The sequence below is a fragment of the Sebastes umbrosus genome, chromosome 20 (genome assembly GCF_015220745.1).
Source record: "Sebastes umbrosus isolate fSebUmb1 chromosome 20, fSebUmb1.pri, whole genome shotgun sequence".
Taxonomy (NCBI): Eukaryota; Metazoa; Chordata; class Actinopteri; order Perciformes; family Sebastidae; genus Sebastes; species Sebastes umbrosus.
This window is the reverse complement of record NC_051288.1, coordinates 17931534-17946800: the sequence shown is the minus strand read 5'-3', so window position 1 is coordinate 17946800 and position 15267 is coordinate 17931534. Positions and strand designations below refer to the sequence as shown.

Genomic DNA, 15267 nt, shown 5'->3' with positions numbered 1-15267 from the left:
ATTTGTATTTTAAAAGCAATAGATGACATTTAATGTATATTTTTGGCACATAAAAAGCCTGAAAATATTATTTATTTGTATTTTAAAAGCAATAGATGATGTTTAATGTATATTTTTGGCATATAAAAAGCCTGAAAATATTATTTATTTGTATTTTAAAAGCAATAGATGACATTTAATGTATATTTTTTGGCACATAAAAAGCCTGAAAATATTATTTATTTGTATTTTAAAAGCAATAGATGATGTTTAATGTATATTTTTGGCACATAAAAAGCCTAAAAATATTATTTATTTGTATTTTAAAAGCAATAGATGATGTTTAATGAATATTTTTGGCACATAAAAAGCCTGAAAATATTATTTATTTAAGCATGCAGAATTCCATAAATTTATTGACATATTCTCAGATCTAAATTAGCCAAAAATGCATCTCCTGGCAGACCCCTCTATTATTTATTTTTATTTAAAGAGCAATAGATGATGTTTAATGTATATTTTTGGCACATAAAAAGCCTGACATATTATTTATTTAAGCATGCAGAACTCCATACATTTTTTTTTTTTTTTACATATCCTCAGATTTAAAGAATTAGAAATGCATCCATAACTCTCCTGGCAGACCCCTCCCTTCAATCGAAAAGGATTAATATTCAACTTACAACCATGTGGTGTCAGCTCCCCTCTGCAGGGAAACTCACATCGATTGGTGACGTCGGAATAACGCGAGAGTCTACACACTGGGAGGAGGAAGAAGAAGAAGAAAAACATAAATGACACCTCTCTCACACCTCTAGAAATAAAAGTTCTTTACCACCACACACAGGAGCCTCCATCTCTACAGTCCTCCCCTGGATGTGTGAGCTGATGTTCGGCAGAGTGGAGCTGCATGCTGGACCCTCTCTGGTGCTGCTTCCTCCTCCTCCTCCTCTTCCTCCTCCTCCTCCTCCTCCATGCCACCTCTCCTCTCTCCTCTCTGCACAGGCCATTAGGAAGCGGGGCAAAAGATAAATTGCTCTCTGTCAATACATTACACCTCTCCTAATGGGTGCACCCGGGCTCCAAAAACATTTTCCAAACTCTTGACATGCGCCTGCGTCGTCTTAAATACTGCAGTTTGTGTGTGTGTGTGTCACATTGGAAATGAGTCAGTAATTGATGCAAATTTTTTGCAAATATTTTTCTGAAACTGGTGAATTTGGGCTGTTTTTTTTGTTTTTTTACTCATATGATTAGAAGTATTAATGTTTAATTATTAAAGGTAGAACTGCAAAAAAAAAAAAGAAAGAAAAGGTGATAATTGATAACTTAATTAGCAGCTTTTTGTATTGTTTAAATGTCTTTTTAGAAGCTCTCTGACCCAGAGTTGTCTCTGTTTTTGGCTCAGATGAATAGAAGTATTAATGTTTAATTATTAAAAGTAAAACTGGAAAAAAAAAAAAAAAAAAGTTGATAATTGATAACTTAATTAACAGCTTTTGTATTGTTTAAATGTCTTTGTAGGAGCTCTCTGAGTTGTAGCAGCTGAATGGAGCTAAAAAAGAGAGGCCCATCTGACCACACACACACACCACACAGTGCTGTTCAAACAAACCAAATAAAGTAAACATTTGAATATATGTTTTTCTTTAAAAAAAACTAAAAAAACAATAAACATTTTGTTTTCCACCCCCTCCTCTTCCTCCTTCTGTTTAATTTTTGCAGTGGGGAGATCATATTGTGGGGAGCAGGAGGGCACCAGAGAGAGGAAACTGAGGGAGGTGGTGGGGGTCTTATAGGGGGGAGAATGAGGGAGAATGTAGCTTTAAGGGAAATGTGCAGCCGGGTGTGAAATTACAGCCTATAGTGCTACATATTGTACCAGAAGCTCACTCCAAAAACAGTAACAAAAAGAGAAATCATCCCCTAACCTGACCAGGAGGCAGAGCAAGAGATGTGGCCGTCTGCCCCTAAGAGGTGCACCCCCTCCACCACCACCCAACTCCACCTACACCCCCCAAAATATGGCCAAATATGTGGTGAGGGCGCGTGCATAAAACAATAGCAAGGAGAATAAGACTGAGATTATGTATTTTATTTTGAAATTTTTGTAGTAAATTTTATTGTGGTTATAATTATTTTATATATTTTTTAAATTATTACTATTATTGTCACTTTATGTATGTAATGATGTTCATTGACAATGACAAAATTGACAGAAATTTCGGTCAACTTGAGATTTTAATTTATTTATGTTTATGTATTTTTATAATGTATTTCCATGTAATCTTATTGTATTTTTTAATGTATTTTCATGTAATCTTATTCTTTTTAATATATTTTCATGTAATCATAATGTATTTTTAATATATTTTATTGTATTTTTTTTAATGTATTTTCATGTAATCTCATTGTATTTTATTTTATTTTTTATTTACTTGTATACCCTTTTAATTTGTCTTTATTGCTTCCGTTTTGGATTCCCTTGTAAAAAAAAAAACACTTTGTAAACTTTGTCAAGAAAAGTGCTTCACAAATTCAGTTTCTTGTTATTATGTGTATGTATTATATAATTTACAGTATCTATTAATCAAAATAATTATATCGTGAATTAAAACAATTATTTTTTTTATTATTTGATATATTCCAAATGTAAAACATGATATTAATAGGATCCAAAACGAAGCACCTTGACTTTCACATGACTCCATCCTGCATTGTTTAGTTTTAACTTCCCAACCAGAGGACTTTAAACTGCAGGTTTATGCCAAGTAGCCGATTATCTGCTGTTTAATTCATTGCAACACCTTACATGGATCCACACCTGATGGATTATTGTTCCAGAAGAATATATTTTGACTTCTCAGTTTGATCACAAGCACTCAAGTGCACCCCAAGTTTTACTTTTCTCTGGACTCTGGCAGCACCTTTAAAATGTTGAGAAACTATACAGCGCCATCTACAGAAGCTCAGAAGCACTGCTGCAGTTTCACCTCCAACCTCAAACCACCACCAGCAGCACCAACACCAACACTGCTCCCAGTTTGGACCACTGCAATCATCACACCATCATCTGAATGTAAAAAAAAAAAAAAAAAAGGTCAATACATCTATAATTATATATTAGCCACCAATTTTAACATTTTATATGGAAATAAAACCAGAATTAAAGCTATAAACAAATTATTTGAGGCCTACTTTGGTTCCAGAGTGGACATAAAAGACAGAAAAATGAAATAAAAATTCAAAGGTTGGAGCTAAATCCAGGTTGTGAGGACACATAAATATCCAGAGAGAAAAAGAGAAAAAGATCAGAAAGAAACACAAATTAAAAAAAATAAAATAATCTCTTTCATTGATTCAAAACTTCCAGTATAAGCGAGCATATAATTCACAGCTGTTATAATGTCTAATAAAAATATAATGTGATATTTCTAAACTCCGAATCCATTCCTTATTTATCTCCCTCCCCTTTCCTGCCTCTGTGTCAGACCCACAGACCTCCTCATTTGGACCCCCGAGTTTTTTTTTTTTTCTTGCGTTGGCGAATCACAAAGTGTTGGCATCTATTGCCTTTGTCTGACAAGTCATCCATATAAGCAAAAAGGGGGGGTCTGCAGAGCGGAGGAGAGGGGTGAGAGAAGAGGAGAAGAGGAGAAGAGGAGGGGTTGCAGCTTTTAGAAACCACAGACACAGAGAGACGCTTCATTCCCAGCCCAAAGATCCAGCATAACGCATCCACACAGAGAGAGAAGAGAAACCATACGAGTGCGCATGTTTTCTTCCACCACCGACGCGTGAATCAAGGCCACCAAGGATTGAGGAGATACCGAGGAGATATTTCCTTTTCAAGACTCTTGTGTGAGAATTACTGCTTCACCTGCTTTTGAGAGAAAGAAAAAAACACCCAGGTCGTGTTTTACTGAAACAATCCTCTCCTATACCCGGTCATGCTGCTGCTGCTGCTGCTGCTGCTGCGCACCTGCCACCAGACCTCCGCACCAGCACCGGACTGTTGTTGAAGAGAGAGGCAACTTTTTGGGGGTAAAGAAGTTGCAAGGAGGGTGGAGGGGGCAAACTATAAGTCCCTCCATCGAGTATAGAGAGAGCCACCTTTTTTTCTTCACATTTTCACCCTTGATCGGAAGGCGAAAACGGCGACTTCAGTTGATTATCTGTCTTTCCTTTGCTATCCAATGGATATTCACTGTAAAGCAGACCCCTTCACAGCGATGCACCGTAAGTAGCACAAACCCGAGTTCCGCTGCAGCTATATAACACAGAGAAATAATACATAATATTATATGCATATTGCAAAAAAAGGCCTGCAGCAGAGAGCTTGTATGTGCATTTTTGGTGCATAAAAACAGGCTAATAAACTGACATAGAATAGAATAGAGACTTTATTGTCATTGTCATTGAAAACAACGAAAAAACAGTTTAGCAGCTCTTGGCAGGAAAAACAAACAATAAAAGCAAACATTCAAATCAAAATGTAGACAAATAAATGGATCATAAAGTGCCATGATTATGGTTCAGCAGCTATAGTGTGACATGGTGGCAAACATGGAAACATAATAGTGGAGTAAATAGCCTTATGTCTTATGTGTGCACATTTCAGCAACTATTCTGCTTTAAAATTCTTTAAAAAATATAATACTTTTGTACACATGCAGAAACTTGTCATAGTAAACAAAGAACATGCAGGTACTCTTAATTTACACGTGTATCAGCCTCCAGCTTTTCCGCAGCTACAACACGGAGAGAAATAATAAGAATAGATAATATTATATGCATATTACAAAAAAAGGCCTGCAGCAGAGAGCTGTATGTGCGTTTTGGCGCATAAAAACAGGCTAATAAACTGACATGGAGGCAAACATGGAAACATAATAGTGGAATAAATAGCCTCATGTCTTATGTGTGCACATTTCAGCAAATATTCTGCTTTAAAATTCTTAAAAAAATATAATACTTCTGTACACATGCAGAAACTTGTCATAGTAAACAAAGAACATGCAGGTACTCTTAATTTACACGTGTATCCAGCTTCCCGCGCACTGTGTGTGTGTGTGTGTGTGTGTGTGTGTGTTTAGGCCTAATAATAATAATAATAATAAGTCACATACTATTATTCTAATAACAGCATTGAGTCCAACTTAAGTCCACATACTTGTAATTTGGTGAATGTGTGTGTGAATAATGGATGACCTTCTTTCGTTTACTAAATAATATGTAATATGAGTAATCAAAGCTCGTTCAATTATTTAAAATTACCGTGCAGCGAAAATGAGGGAGCTTGTAACTTAATAGCCATAACATGAGCCGTGGTGGAGCTCTGCTGAGAAAATATATTTTCTTTTTTTTTTGACTGTGAGAAACTTTAAAGTACTGGAGACTCAAATAAACTAATATATTTTTTAATTATTTTTTTAGAATTTAAATATGGCACACAGATATTAATGGGTCAATGCAGGTTGGATTTATTGGATTAATTGTAAAAGCTGCACAGTTAGACAGATGCAAAATAATATGCAGTGTGAGTAGGTGTTCAGCACTTGAATGTAACCTTGTGTTTTATTTATTTTTTAAAAATATAATAAAAGCATTATTGTAAGTTAAATATATATTTTTTTAAACACAAAGAGAAATAGACCAACAAGTATGGACAAAAACATGCAAATAAATAAAACACATTTTCTGCTGCAATATCCATTTTTTTCCATAAAAAAAAAAAGCCTAATAATAAATAAAAACATTCATTATGGACACTTGTTTTACAGTGATCATCTTTACTCTTTGCTTTCTCTTAAATCACCAAATCATCCTATTCATTATTTGGAAAAATTGCAAAATATTAGCCTATTATTTGGTCATTGTTCTGTATTTATATAACGTTTAAAACACAGAAAAATAAGGCGTCTCCATGATGGCAGTAAACAACTTTTCAAAAAAATTATATATTTTTTAAATGAACAGGATTAATGTGCAGCATTTCATGGCTTTTCCATAATACAACAAATAAATGTAAATCCACCTGCTCCATAGAAACAAGAAAAATAAACCATGTTATCTCAGCTATATTCCAGCTATATTCCATCATTTTTAAAATAAAAAAATATATATATATTTTAAATTAACAGGAATTATGTGCAGCATTTCATGCATCTCCATAATACAACAACTAAATGCAAATCCACCTGCTCCATAGAAACAAGAAAAGGAAACCATGACATCTTAAGATATCCTATCATTTTTCTCTCTCTACTATAATTAGAAAAACAAAAAAAAAAGCCTAATAATAAATAAAAACATTCATTATGGACACTTGTTTTACAGTGATGTGATCATCTCTACTCTTTGCTCTCTCTTAAATCACCAAAACATCCAATTTACCAACTAATTATTTTGAAAAATGACAAAATATTAGCCTATTATTTGGTCATTGTGCAGAAAAATAAGGCATCTCCATGATAGCATTAAACAATTTCCTGATTCCATAAAATAAAATAAAATAATAATTATATATTTTTTTAAATGAACAGGAATTTTGTGCAGCAATTTCATGCATCTCCATGATAAAACAAATAAATGCAAATCCACCTGCTCCTTAGAAACAAGAAAAGGAAACCATGATATTTTTCCTCTCTCTCCTATAATTAGAAAAACAAACTCACCATGCGTCCTCCTCCTCCATCGCCACTGCTTTATGTAATGTTACGCTTGTGTTTGTTTCTGGCTGTTGTGTCCCACGTAGGGCACGGAGGTGTGAACCAGCTCGGCGGGGTGTTTGTGAACGGCAGACCCCTCCCGGACGTGGTGAGGCAGCGGATCGTGGAGCTCGCCCACCAGGGCGTCCGGCCCTGCGACATCTCCAGACAGCTGCGGGTCAGCCACGGCTGCGTCAGCAAGATCCTGGGCAGGTGGGTGAACAGTCTCCGGACAAGCCCCGCAGACAGGTACACTCTGCTAGAGCCGGGTGCGACGAGGTGGATGGATGGAGAAATAAATAAATATATAAATATATATATATGCACGATGTTGGAGGTGGAGGAGAGAGCTCAACCTGCAAAACTTTTTTTAATTCTGAAATGATTATTTTAGTAAATTATACACTATTTCTTAGAGTTCAGGTGGGCTTCTCCTCCATTTTTTTTTTATATGTATGTTGGTGTTTATTGTAAAGATTACATTTTGCAGAATTACATCCTTGCCGTGTATATCCTCCTGAGACCCAGCCCATTGACATGTGTCCTCTCTAGTGGACATTTTGTCCACATGCATCTCCTTTTACTCTTTTGACCTACTCTATCAACCCCTTAAAGAGGACATCATGGGCTTTCCAGTGATATGTCATGTGTTTTTTTTGTTTTTTTTAAATCAAGTTGAATGTATTCTTGGTTTAATATCACTCTATAGCCATTATTTTTTTTTTTGTATCTACTAAATTCGTCTGTCTTTTCACACTGAAATAGTCCACTACAGTGGACATATTGCAAAAATTTGAAAAAAAAATTAAAAAGTCTAAATTGTAAGATTTTCTTTTTAAACCCTAAATAGGAAGGAAATCACACAAAAATAAATAAATTGGAAGACTTTTTTTTTTTACTCGGTTTCCAGGAGGATATGCATGCATGCACTATGCGTTTTTCTTGCATTTTTTAAGAAAATATATGTTTGTTTTGAGACATCATTTAATATTTGAAAACGCATATTAGACACAAAACATTAAAGTTTGATGTTTTGCTGAAGAAAAGTTTGACTTTCTTGTAAAAAAAAAAAAAAAAAAAAGTACTCTACTAGGGGTATAATTGCGTCTTAAAAATTGCTATTGGAGAATATTATTGCTATTATTATTGCAGATACTACGAGACTGGCAGCATCAAACCCGGGGTGATAGGTGGCTCTAAACCTAAAGTGGCCACGCCAAAGGTGGTGGACAAAATCGCAGACTACAAGAGACAAAACCCGACCATGTTTGCGTGGGAGATCAGAGACAGACTGCTGGCAGAGGCTGTCTGCGACAACGACACTGTCCCCAGCGTCTCATCCATTAACAGGTAGGACACCAATCATTTTAATAGAAACGAAAACATGCATGCAAAAAAAAAAAATGCATGCAATTTTTTTTCTCATTTTGTAAATTTGGGCTGCAGGATGTAAACACTTGAATGCAATAACTCATGTATCTGTGCCATAAGAGCAGCAGATTATTGTTTGACTAAACTTTGTGCTGGACCTGCTCGCCCGATAGTGCATGAGGCTGCCTGAGGTCTCTGAGGTGCAATTCAATCTTTCAGACCAAACTCCCTCAACAATCAGCAGTACATCCAGGACTGAGTGAATCTGTCGAGATGAAAACCGATCAATATTCGGTGACCAGATCCCGTGGCGCTATAAAGCAGGCCAATTTTCTTTAGCACATCTAATGTGCTGCTGCTGGAGCTGCTGCTGCTGCTGCTGCACACAGAGAGAGCAGAGCTGAGCAACACTCTGGCTTTTCTGCAGGATTTTATTTTGAAGAAAATATTGCATCATGTGAAAATAACATGCCAAATAAAAAAAAAAAAACACTTTGCATGAACAAAAAAGCCTTAAAAATCACTTCCTGATTATAAATATGGCTCCTGATTTAAATCATTGCATTAAAATTTGAGGTGCTGCTGGAGCTGCTGCTGCTGCTGCACACACACAGAGAGAGGAGAGCTGAGCAAAACTCTGGCTTTTCTGCAGGATTTTATTTTGAAGAAAATATTGCATCATGTGAAAATAACATGCCAAATAAAAAAAAGCCTTAAAAATCACCTCCTGATTATAAATAAGGCTCCTGATTTAAATCATTGCATTAAAATTTGAGGTAATATCTCGCTTTAATTAATATTGATGCAACATTATGATGATGCATAAAAGTGCAGCCTTAATTGTGGCTTTAAAAAGGGGAAAATATTGATATTTAACATTTCAGGTGTCATAGTTTATGCTACAAAATCTTCAGTTTTCATATAGAAACTCACCATGGTTATAGAGTGGTAGCTACAGGAGGACCCAGGACACCCCCCACACCCTCACCCCGCCTCACCCCCCACACCCCTCCACCACCAGAGATCCCTGGTGATGAACTTTGGTTAAGAGGCACTGTTCCATAGAGCCAGCATCAGCATTACATTTTAATGAGCTGATGGAAGAGCACGGACAGCTCCACACAAGACATCTTTTAAATAGAGAAAAAAAGGCTGAAGAAAATTCATTTCATGCTTCGTGGCTGCTTAAAAAGCCCTATTTAAGGAGGCTCAGACACATGTATGTGATAAATTCAAAATGTACATTAATATCATTAAAAGAGCCCCATATAAAGTTTTTTCAATTCCAATTAAAGCTTTCAGTTTTGGTTAGGGGGGGGTGAGGGGGCTTATGTGTCTTTGTTTATGTGGGAAATTAAATTGTGAACACAAAAGAACTGTAATTCTATCAGTCAAATATGAGAGCTACTTTGAATTTCTATTACGGCTTAATGCTGAATATTTTCTCTTTTTTTTTAAAGCAGATTTCAATGTGTTGCTCTGTGCCACACACACACACATACACACACAAATGAGACGCATTTGTTTTGATTTATGTGGAGGTTAATATTTCAATACATTTCAATGAGTTTCTAAAGGAGCAGTCTGTGAAAAAAAAAATCAATGAAAGCATCCTTAGTGCCTCCAGATCATGTGATGCTACTTCAAGTTTGAAAATCCCTTGAAAAAGTGTCTGTAAATAAATAACAAGAGAAGTTTTTTACTCCAGGTGTTAAAACGGGGGTTTTCCACAGTTAAGACAATTCAGAAAAAGAAAAAAAAAACACTGGAGCCAAAGTTTCCAGTTGGGTGATTGTGACTGGGAACAGAGCGTCTGACCTCAGGACTGTTGACAAAAGACGATGCTCCATTTAAACACCTTTCGCCTGCATGCATTATTAAAAGCTACAGAGATAGTGTTGTAGGGCCACTATGACCAACAAGTAATGCTACCCTGTTGGTAGACATAAAAAAAAAAAAAAAGGTCCTCAATGGCGCTCGATATTATTGATTCAGAAGGAAAGCAATTTTAATATTTCTTCGGGGGATTTTCAGCAACAGCCGGGTCATTAATTCATTCTCCCAAATTGCTTATTCAATATCAAGAACATGGATACCAAATAAAGTCTTTTGAATTTATGTAGCACACACAAGTCAAGGGGTCGAATAACTGTTATGGGGGAGAAGTGAAAAAAATTAAAACGTCAATATGCGCTCTCTGGGAAGCCTTGTTGTTAGGTTGGCTTTGCCTCCGAGGGGAGTTTTTCTTTCTTTATTTTTATTTGTGACAGATTTATTCCTGTGGAGCCTTCTGGCACCTACAGTAACATCAATATCCAAATCATCTGATGCATTTCTGGAGAGTATTTTGGTTCAAAACTGTATTATCTGAGCGGGTGAATATTTTTTATTCTGCTGAAATAAAACATGCAAAGATATAAATCTTAAATTGTGCAAAGAAATCAACCCTAAAAAGGTCCACAGTCCTCGCCCGACCTTTTCCCCTTTGTGCTCTCAAATAGCTCTCGATGCATACATGATGAATAGTTTTAAAGTTTACAAATTATTGTGACAGCTCCCTTTCTCCCCAAGTGCCACTCAGATTAAAGGAATCTAATGCTGGCGTAAGCTTGTGCAAGGCAATAAGGAACTATTGCTTTCCTGTCACATATAATTTATAGCTTTCTATTTGCATCTGTTTGCCCGTGTGACTAATCCCCAACTTTTTCTCCCCAAGCCCCGATCAATACGACCTCATCCTGCATTGGCACACGGGGGCCGCTGGCTCTACAGAGATGTTTGATCTGGGAAGCAAAGGGCTGCGATCGGCTCCCGGTGGTGAAACTCCCTCCACAGTGGGGGGAGAGAGAGGGAGGGAAAGAGGAGAGGGTGGTGGGGGGGGGAGAGCTGATTAGTGTGGGCCAGGTAGAGTCAGTGAAGCTGATCATTGAGGTGAATTGATGTGATTTCATGCTTTGTTTGCAAGATCACTCAGACCAAAAGTGCAATGAAGACTTTTCTCCAGACCTCACCTTTATAAAAAAGGTAGAGCCGCTGATCCCTTCTTGCGTATGAGTTGATATCTTAATCACACGATATCTCCATGATGTTAGGGGTGTCTCAAGGAAGTTGGTGATAGAAAAGCAGCACTAACTTCTCCTTTGTTCCACCAGGATCATCCGAACAAAAGTCCAGCAGCCTTTCCATCCGTCTCCTGATGGGTCGTCCCTGTCCACACCTGGCCATACTATAGGTAAGCTCACAGCATAAGCATCAGCTTGAGAATACATACATACTGAACATGCATGTTTTCATTGCAAAGCTAATTTTTCTGTCCTTTTCCCAGTACCAAGCACAGCCTCTCCGCCTGTAACCAGCGCCTCCAACGACCCTGCAGGATCCTACTCCATCAACGGGATTCTGGGTATTCCACGATCCAACGGTGAAAAGAGGAAAAGAGATGAAGGTAAGATGATTCTTCTGTCTTGAGGAGAGAAAAAAAGCTCAGGTTTAGCATGCAGAAAATATCTAAAATCCTACAAAAAATGAAGTTCTGTGCAGCTTTATACTATATAAAACCCACTTTGCTGAACTTGCAATTACAGCATTAAAACCCGCTTTGGTTCCACTAGATGACCCTTATAAAACACCTTAAGTCTGAACTCTGTTACACCGCTGTGTCAATCTGCCAAGGAGTCTTTTGATTTGAAGACACGACCTCCGCTGTTGTCTCCTGCAATTAATCTTTATGGAAGTGATTAAAGGGCTTTAGATAATTACATGTCAAGATGATGTAGCCAACCACCCAGGTCAGTCAAGAAAGCCGCTGTAGCTCTGTGGAGGGGCTTTTTTTTCTTCCTCTCCTCCCTTTAACAAAAGTGGCTCTTGCTGCTGAAGTAGTGGATATAAGGGGGCCTGAGGCGATATAGATTATTGGTTCTGTAAGCAATAGGCTTCCTTAATGTCACTACATAAGTCTGATGAGAATAGCTAAACAGATGCACTCGTGTTGCAAAGCATGTTCGGGTACGGGAGGGATGCTGCTGGAAAAGGGGGCAGTTATCTCAAACAGGGTGGGGAATGAGTGCCTTATTTCTGCGGTGCTCCGGAATGAGAGCTAATCAGAGCACGGCGGCAGTTTACATAGCGTCTTCTTTGTTATGGCGTTTGTTGAGAAGCGCGGGGGTTTGCGGGATATTGAGTGGAATTGATGTTTTATGTGCGTGCGGGGAGGGGAGGGATGACTAATGACCTGTCAGAGGTAGATTTCCTGGCAAAGATATAAAAACCAGCATGACGTGGACATGGCAAATGACATAATCAAGTCTTTCCCTGTAAGAGATGCAATCGCGGCGGCATAATGCAAACGTCTAGCGTTTTTTCCGAGGGTTCATTTTCAGTCGTTCGAGGACCTCTCATATTAGCCAGGGTGTAATGTCTAGTCCCCGAATGATAGAATGCACACATTTCTATGCAGATTGCTACTGAAGGGCAAAGAGGTATTAAAGGGCATGGAGAGGAATAAGGTGCGCGTGTGTGTGTATGTGTGTGTGTGTGTGTGTGTGTGTGTGTGTGTGTGTGTGTGTGAGGAGGAGAGCTGGCCTGTTTTGTGGAGGTCTTCCAGGTGACAGCGCCATGTTTCTATGGCTATTCAGTCTCAAATGATTCCCCTGATGTGCTGCCATTTCTGTGATTTAGGTGCTCGGCCAGCATTACGATGAAAGAGAAGAAAGCTGTGTGTGTGTGTGGGTGTGCGTGTGCGCTCATGTGTGTGTGTGTGTATCAGGGTAGGACTTGTACTGAGGTTGACGGAGGGAGCTGTGGTTCTTATATACTCTCTCAACGGCCAGCTGGTGCCTACCTGGAACCACGGGGTCAGGGATACTTTATCTTTCCAAAACATAAACCCCAGGCCTCGGCCGCACACACACGGCTGCAAAAGCAATGTCTCGCCTCGAGCCACAGTTTGTAAGAATAGTATATTACATACGATGTTACCCTGTAGACACTATTGTCCTGTTGCTGTCTTCTCTTAAAGTGCACCTTACTCCCCAAAAAGACAAAAAAATAAACAGAATTTCAGATTTTGCAGCTGGTATTCTCAGGTGTCCTCTGAAAAAGGGCCGTAGGACACTAAATTTGGATGTGAGGTTTTCTGCAATCATGAGTAACTTTCAATTTTGGTGGAAATTGAGTGAAAATAGTGAGTAGTTTTATTTTGAAATTTATGCTGTAGCTTCAGTGTCATCAACGGGAGTGTATGTGGCCTTGTATAACCATGCATTATTATTTTTTGGGATGTATTGTTGAAAGAATATCATCACAGATGCCTTATTTTGCTTTTAATGCCATCAACTGTTTTCTTTCTTTGCTTGCATTCATGCATTTTTTTGTAACATTTACACTGAAAGAACAACACCTTTAGTCACTTTTTAAGAAATATGTCTTGAAAGGATCAAATGCTATAACCACAAGTGTAGTGGTTAGGGCTGTAAATCATCACGATATGATATGGGTGTAGGAAAATATAGAAAATATTGAGTATCGCAATATTATGTTTTGCGATACTGTATCGATTCACAAAAACACTATTGATTTTTAATTAATAGTTTACATGCAAAGATGAACTCAGTCAATTTATTTCACTTGCAAAGAGATGCGTCCTCTGTGATAAATGCAAATGCAGATCCCGCTGTTCTGATTGCATAAAAAAGTAAACTTTGTTTTAACTCCGATTTTATGTATATGGTGGTGTGTTTTCATAATTTTATTTTTTTTTTAAATCCCAATATATCGCTTTGCTCACTGTATTGCAATATATTGAATCATAACACTTGTATCATGATACGTATCGTATCGCCAGATTCTTGCCAATACACGGCCTTACAATATGATATTATATTGATTCTTTGGACAACGATACGATATGATACGATAAGAATTCGATCCGATTAAATTCAGAGGCCTGTGATTGATATGAGACTATATCATATGTCTATTTAACACTATCGGTTACATTTATATCAACCCACAAAAAGCAACTAACATATGATTTGACAATTTTATTATTGGCCTCTGTAGGAAGGAGGTCCATGGGAATTTCAGAATAAAGGCATATATATTGAATATGATGATACGTATTGATGTTTTCACTTTGAATCAATGATATTGGATCGTTGATCATTGAACCATCACATCCCTAGTACTGGGTAGTCTTTTTACTAACCAAACAAGGCAAAGGATTTCCAAGAATCTATTTATAAGCCGTTGTATTTTGAAAATCCTGGGTCTGAAATCAAACAAATAGAAGTCAGAAGCATGTTTGTGCTGCTTTAGAAAGGTGTTTCATGGTCATTTTTAGGTTAAAGCAGTGTGGGTTTTTTTAGCTGTGTTTCAGTGTTGCCTTGTTTGCTACTCAGACATATTTTGCATCCCTCAGTAGGCAGTAGTCTATAGTCAGTTAATGCGTGGATTAAATTTCCTCACAGCACAGTAGCTTGCCTGAGCCCTATTTAACTTGGTAAGCCTCATGATGATTGTGGCACAAGCAGTCATTATGGAGGGTTGAAAACATGAACAAAAATGAGCGAAGGAAAAAGGAGGGGAAGGGTTACAGGAGGAGGGGAGGGCGCTGTGTGAAATGGATTGGCTGTGCAGCCCAGAGTATTTGTTTTAGGCAGTAGCGGTGGCTCTCTGCCAAGCAGGCAAGACAGGCTCCTAAGTTTCCAAGTCAGCAGTGCCCTTAAAAAAAGGTCTCCCATTACAGGAGGGATGTAGAGATAATGTAGTGTGACACACGTTATGTACACTGGGTCTCGGCGATAGGAGCTTCAGGGACACAGGTGTCATAAGAGCCATTAATCTGCGATAGTCACGTGTTATTGCAAATTAAAAGTAGCATGTTACACTTGGCATGCCATTGTCGGACGGACAGAGTGGGGGAGAGCGAGAGAGACCTCTGGAGATGGTGACCACGGCTGTCCGCACCTTCTACAAAGTGACATATATTAGAATTTGCAATTCTGCAGAGAAAAGCTATTACCTCACAGATTAACATCCACACTCCTCCACCCCCACTGACGCTGTTAGGCTCCAGAAAAGACAAAGGAGAAGCTGCTCCTCTCAGGGTCAAATAAAAAGCTGTCATACAGTGTCTGATGTTTAAGTACAAATCTGCTTTCACGGATGTTTTTGTTCACCTTCGTGTTATTAGTGAACGTTTTGAGTG

General features: G+C 37.9%; 1 protein-coding gene and 1 long non-coding RNA gene across 6 annotated transcripts in view; one reads left to right on the top strand and one right to left on the bottom strand.

Moving 5' to 3' along the window:
* Nucleotides 1-2733: 2733 nt before the first annotated feature.
* LOC119479916 overlaps nt 2734-15267 on the bottom strand; it is a 43730-nt gene continuing 31196 nt past the window's right edge. The window contains exons 2-4 of one of the 2 annotated variants that reach the window (XR_005204776.1): nt 11072-11523; nt 6657-6948; nt 2734-3052 (exon numbers count right to left, since the gene is read on the bottom strand). This is a non-coding gene — a long non-coding RNA (uncharacterized LOC119479916). Of the gene's footprint in view, nt 3053-4403; nt 4731-6656; nt 6949-11071; nt 11524-15267 lie in introns of those variants that run through there. The other variant, XR_005204775.1, reaches the window with a different exon arrangement.
* pax2b (paired box 2b) overlaps nt 3061-15267 on the top strand; it is a 34949-nt gene continuing 22742 nt past the window's right edge. For 2 of the 4 annotated variants that reach the window (XM_037755906.1, XM_037755907.1), the window contains exons 1-4: nt 6423-6902; nt 7842-8039; nt 11213-11292; nt 11386-11505. In XM_037755906.1, the coding sequence (XP_037611834.1) occupies nt 6658-6902; nt 7842-8039; nt 11213-11292; nt 11386-11505 (643 nt within the window). In that variant the 5' untranslated portion in view covers nt 6423-6657. Of the gene's footprint in view, nt 4219-5233; nt 5237-6422; nt 6939-7841; nt 8040-11212; nt 11293-11385; nt 11506-15267 lie in introns of those variants that run through there. The other 2 variants (XM_037755908.1, XM_037755905.1) reach the window with 2 other exon arrangements.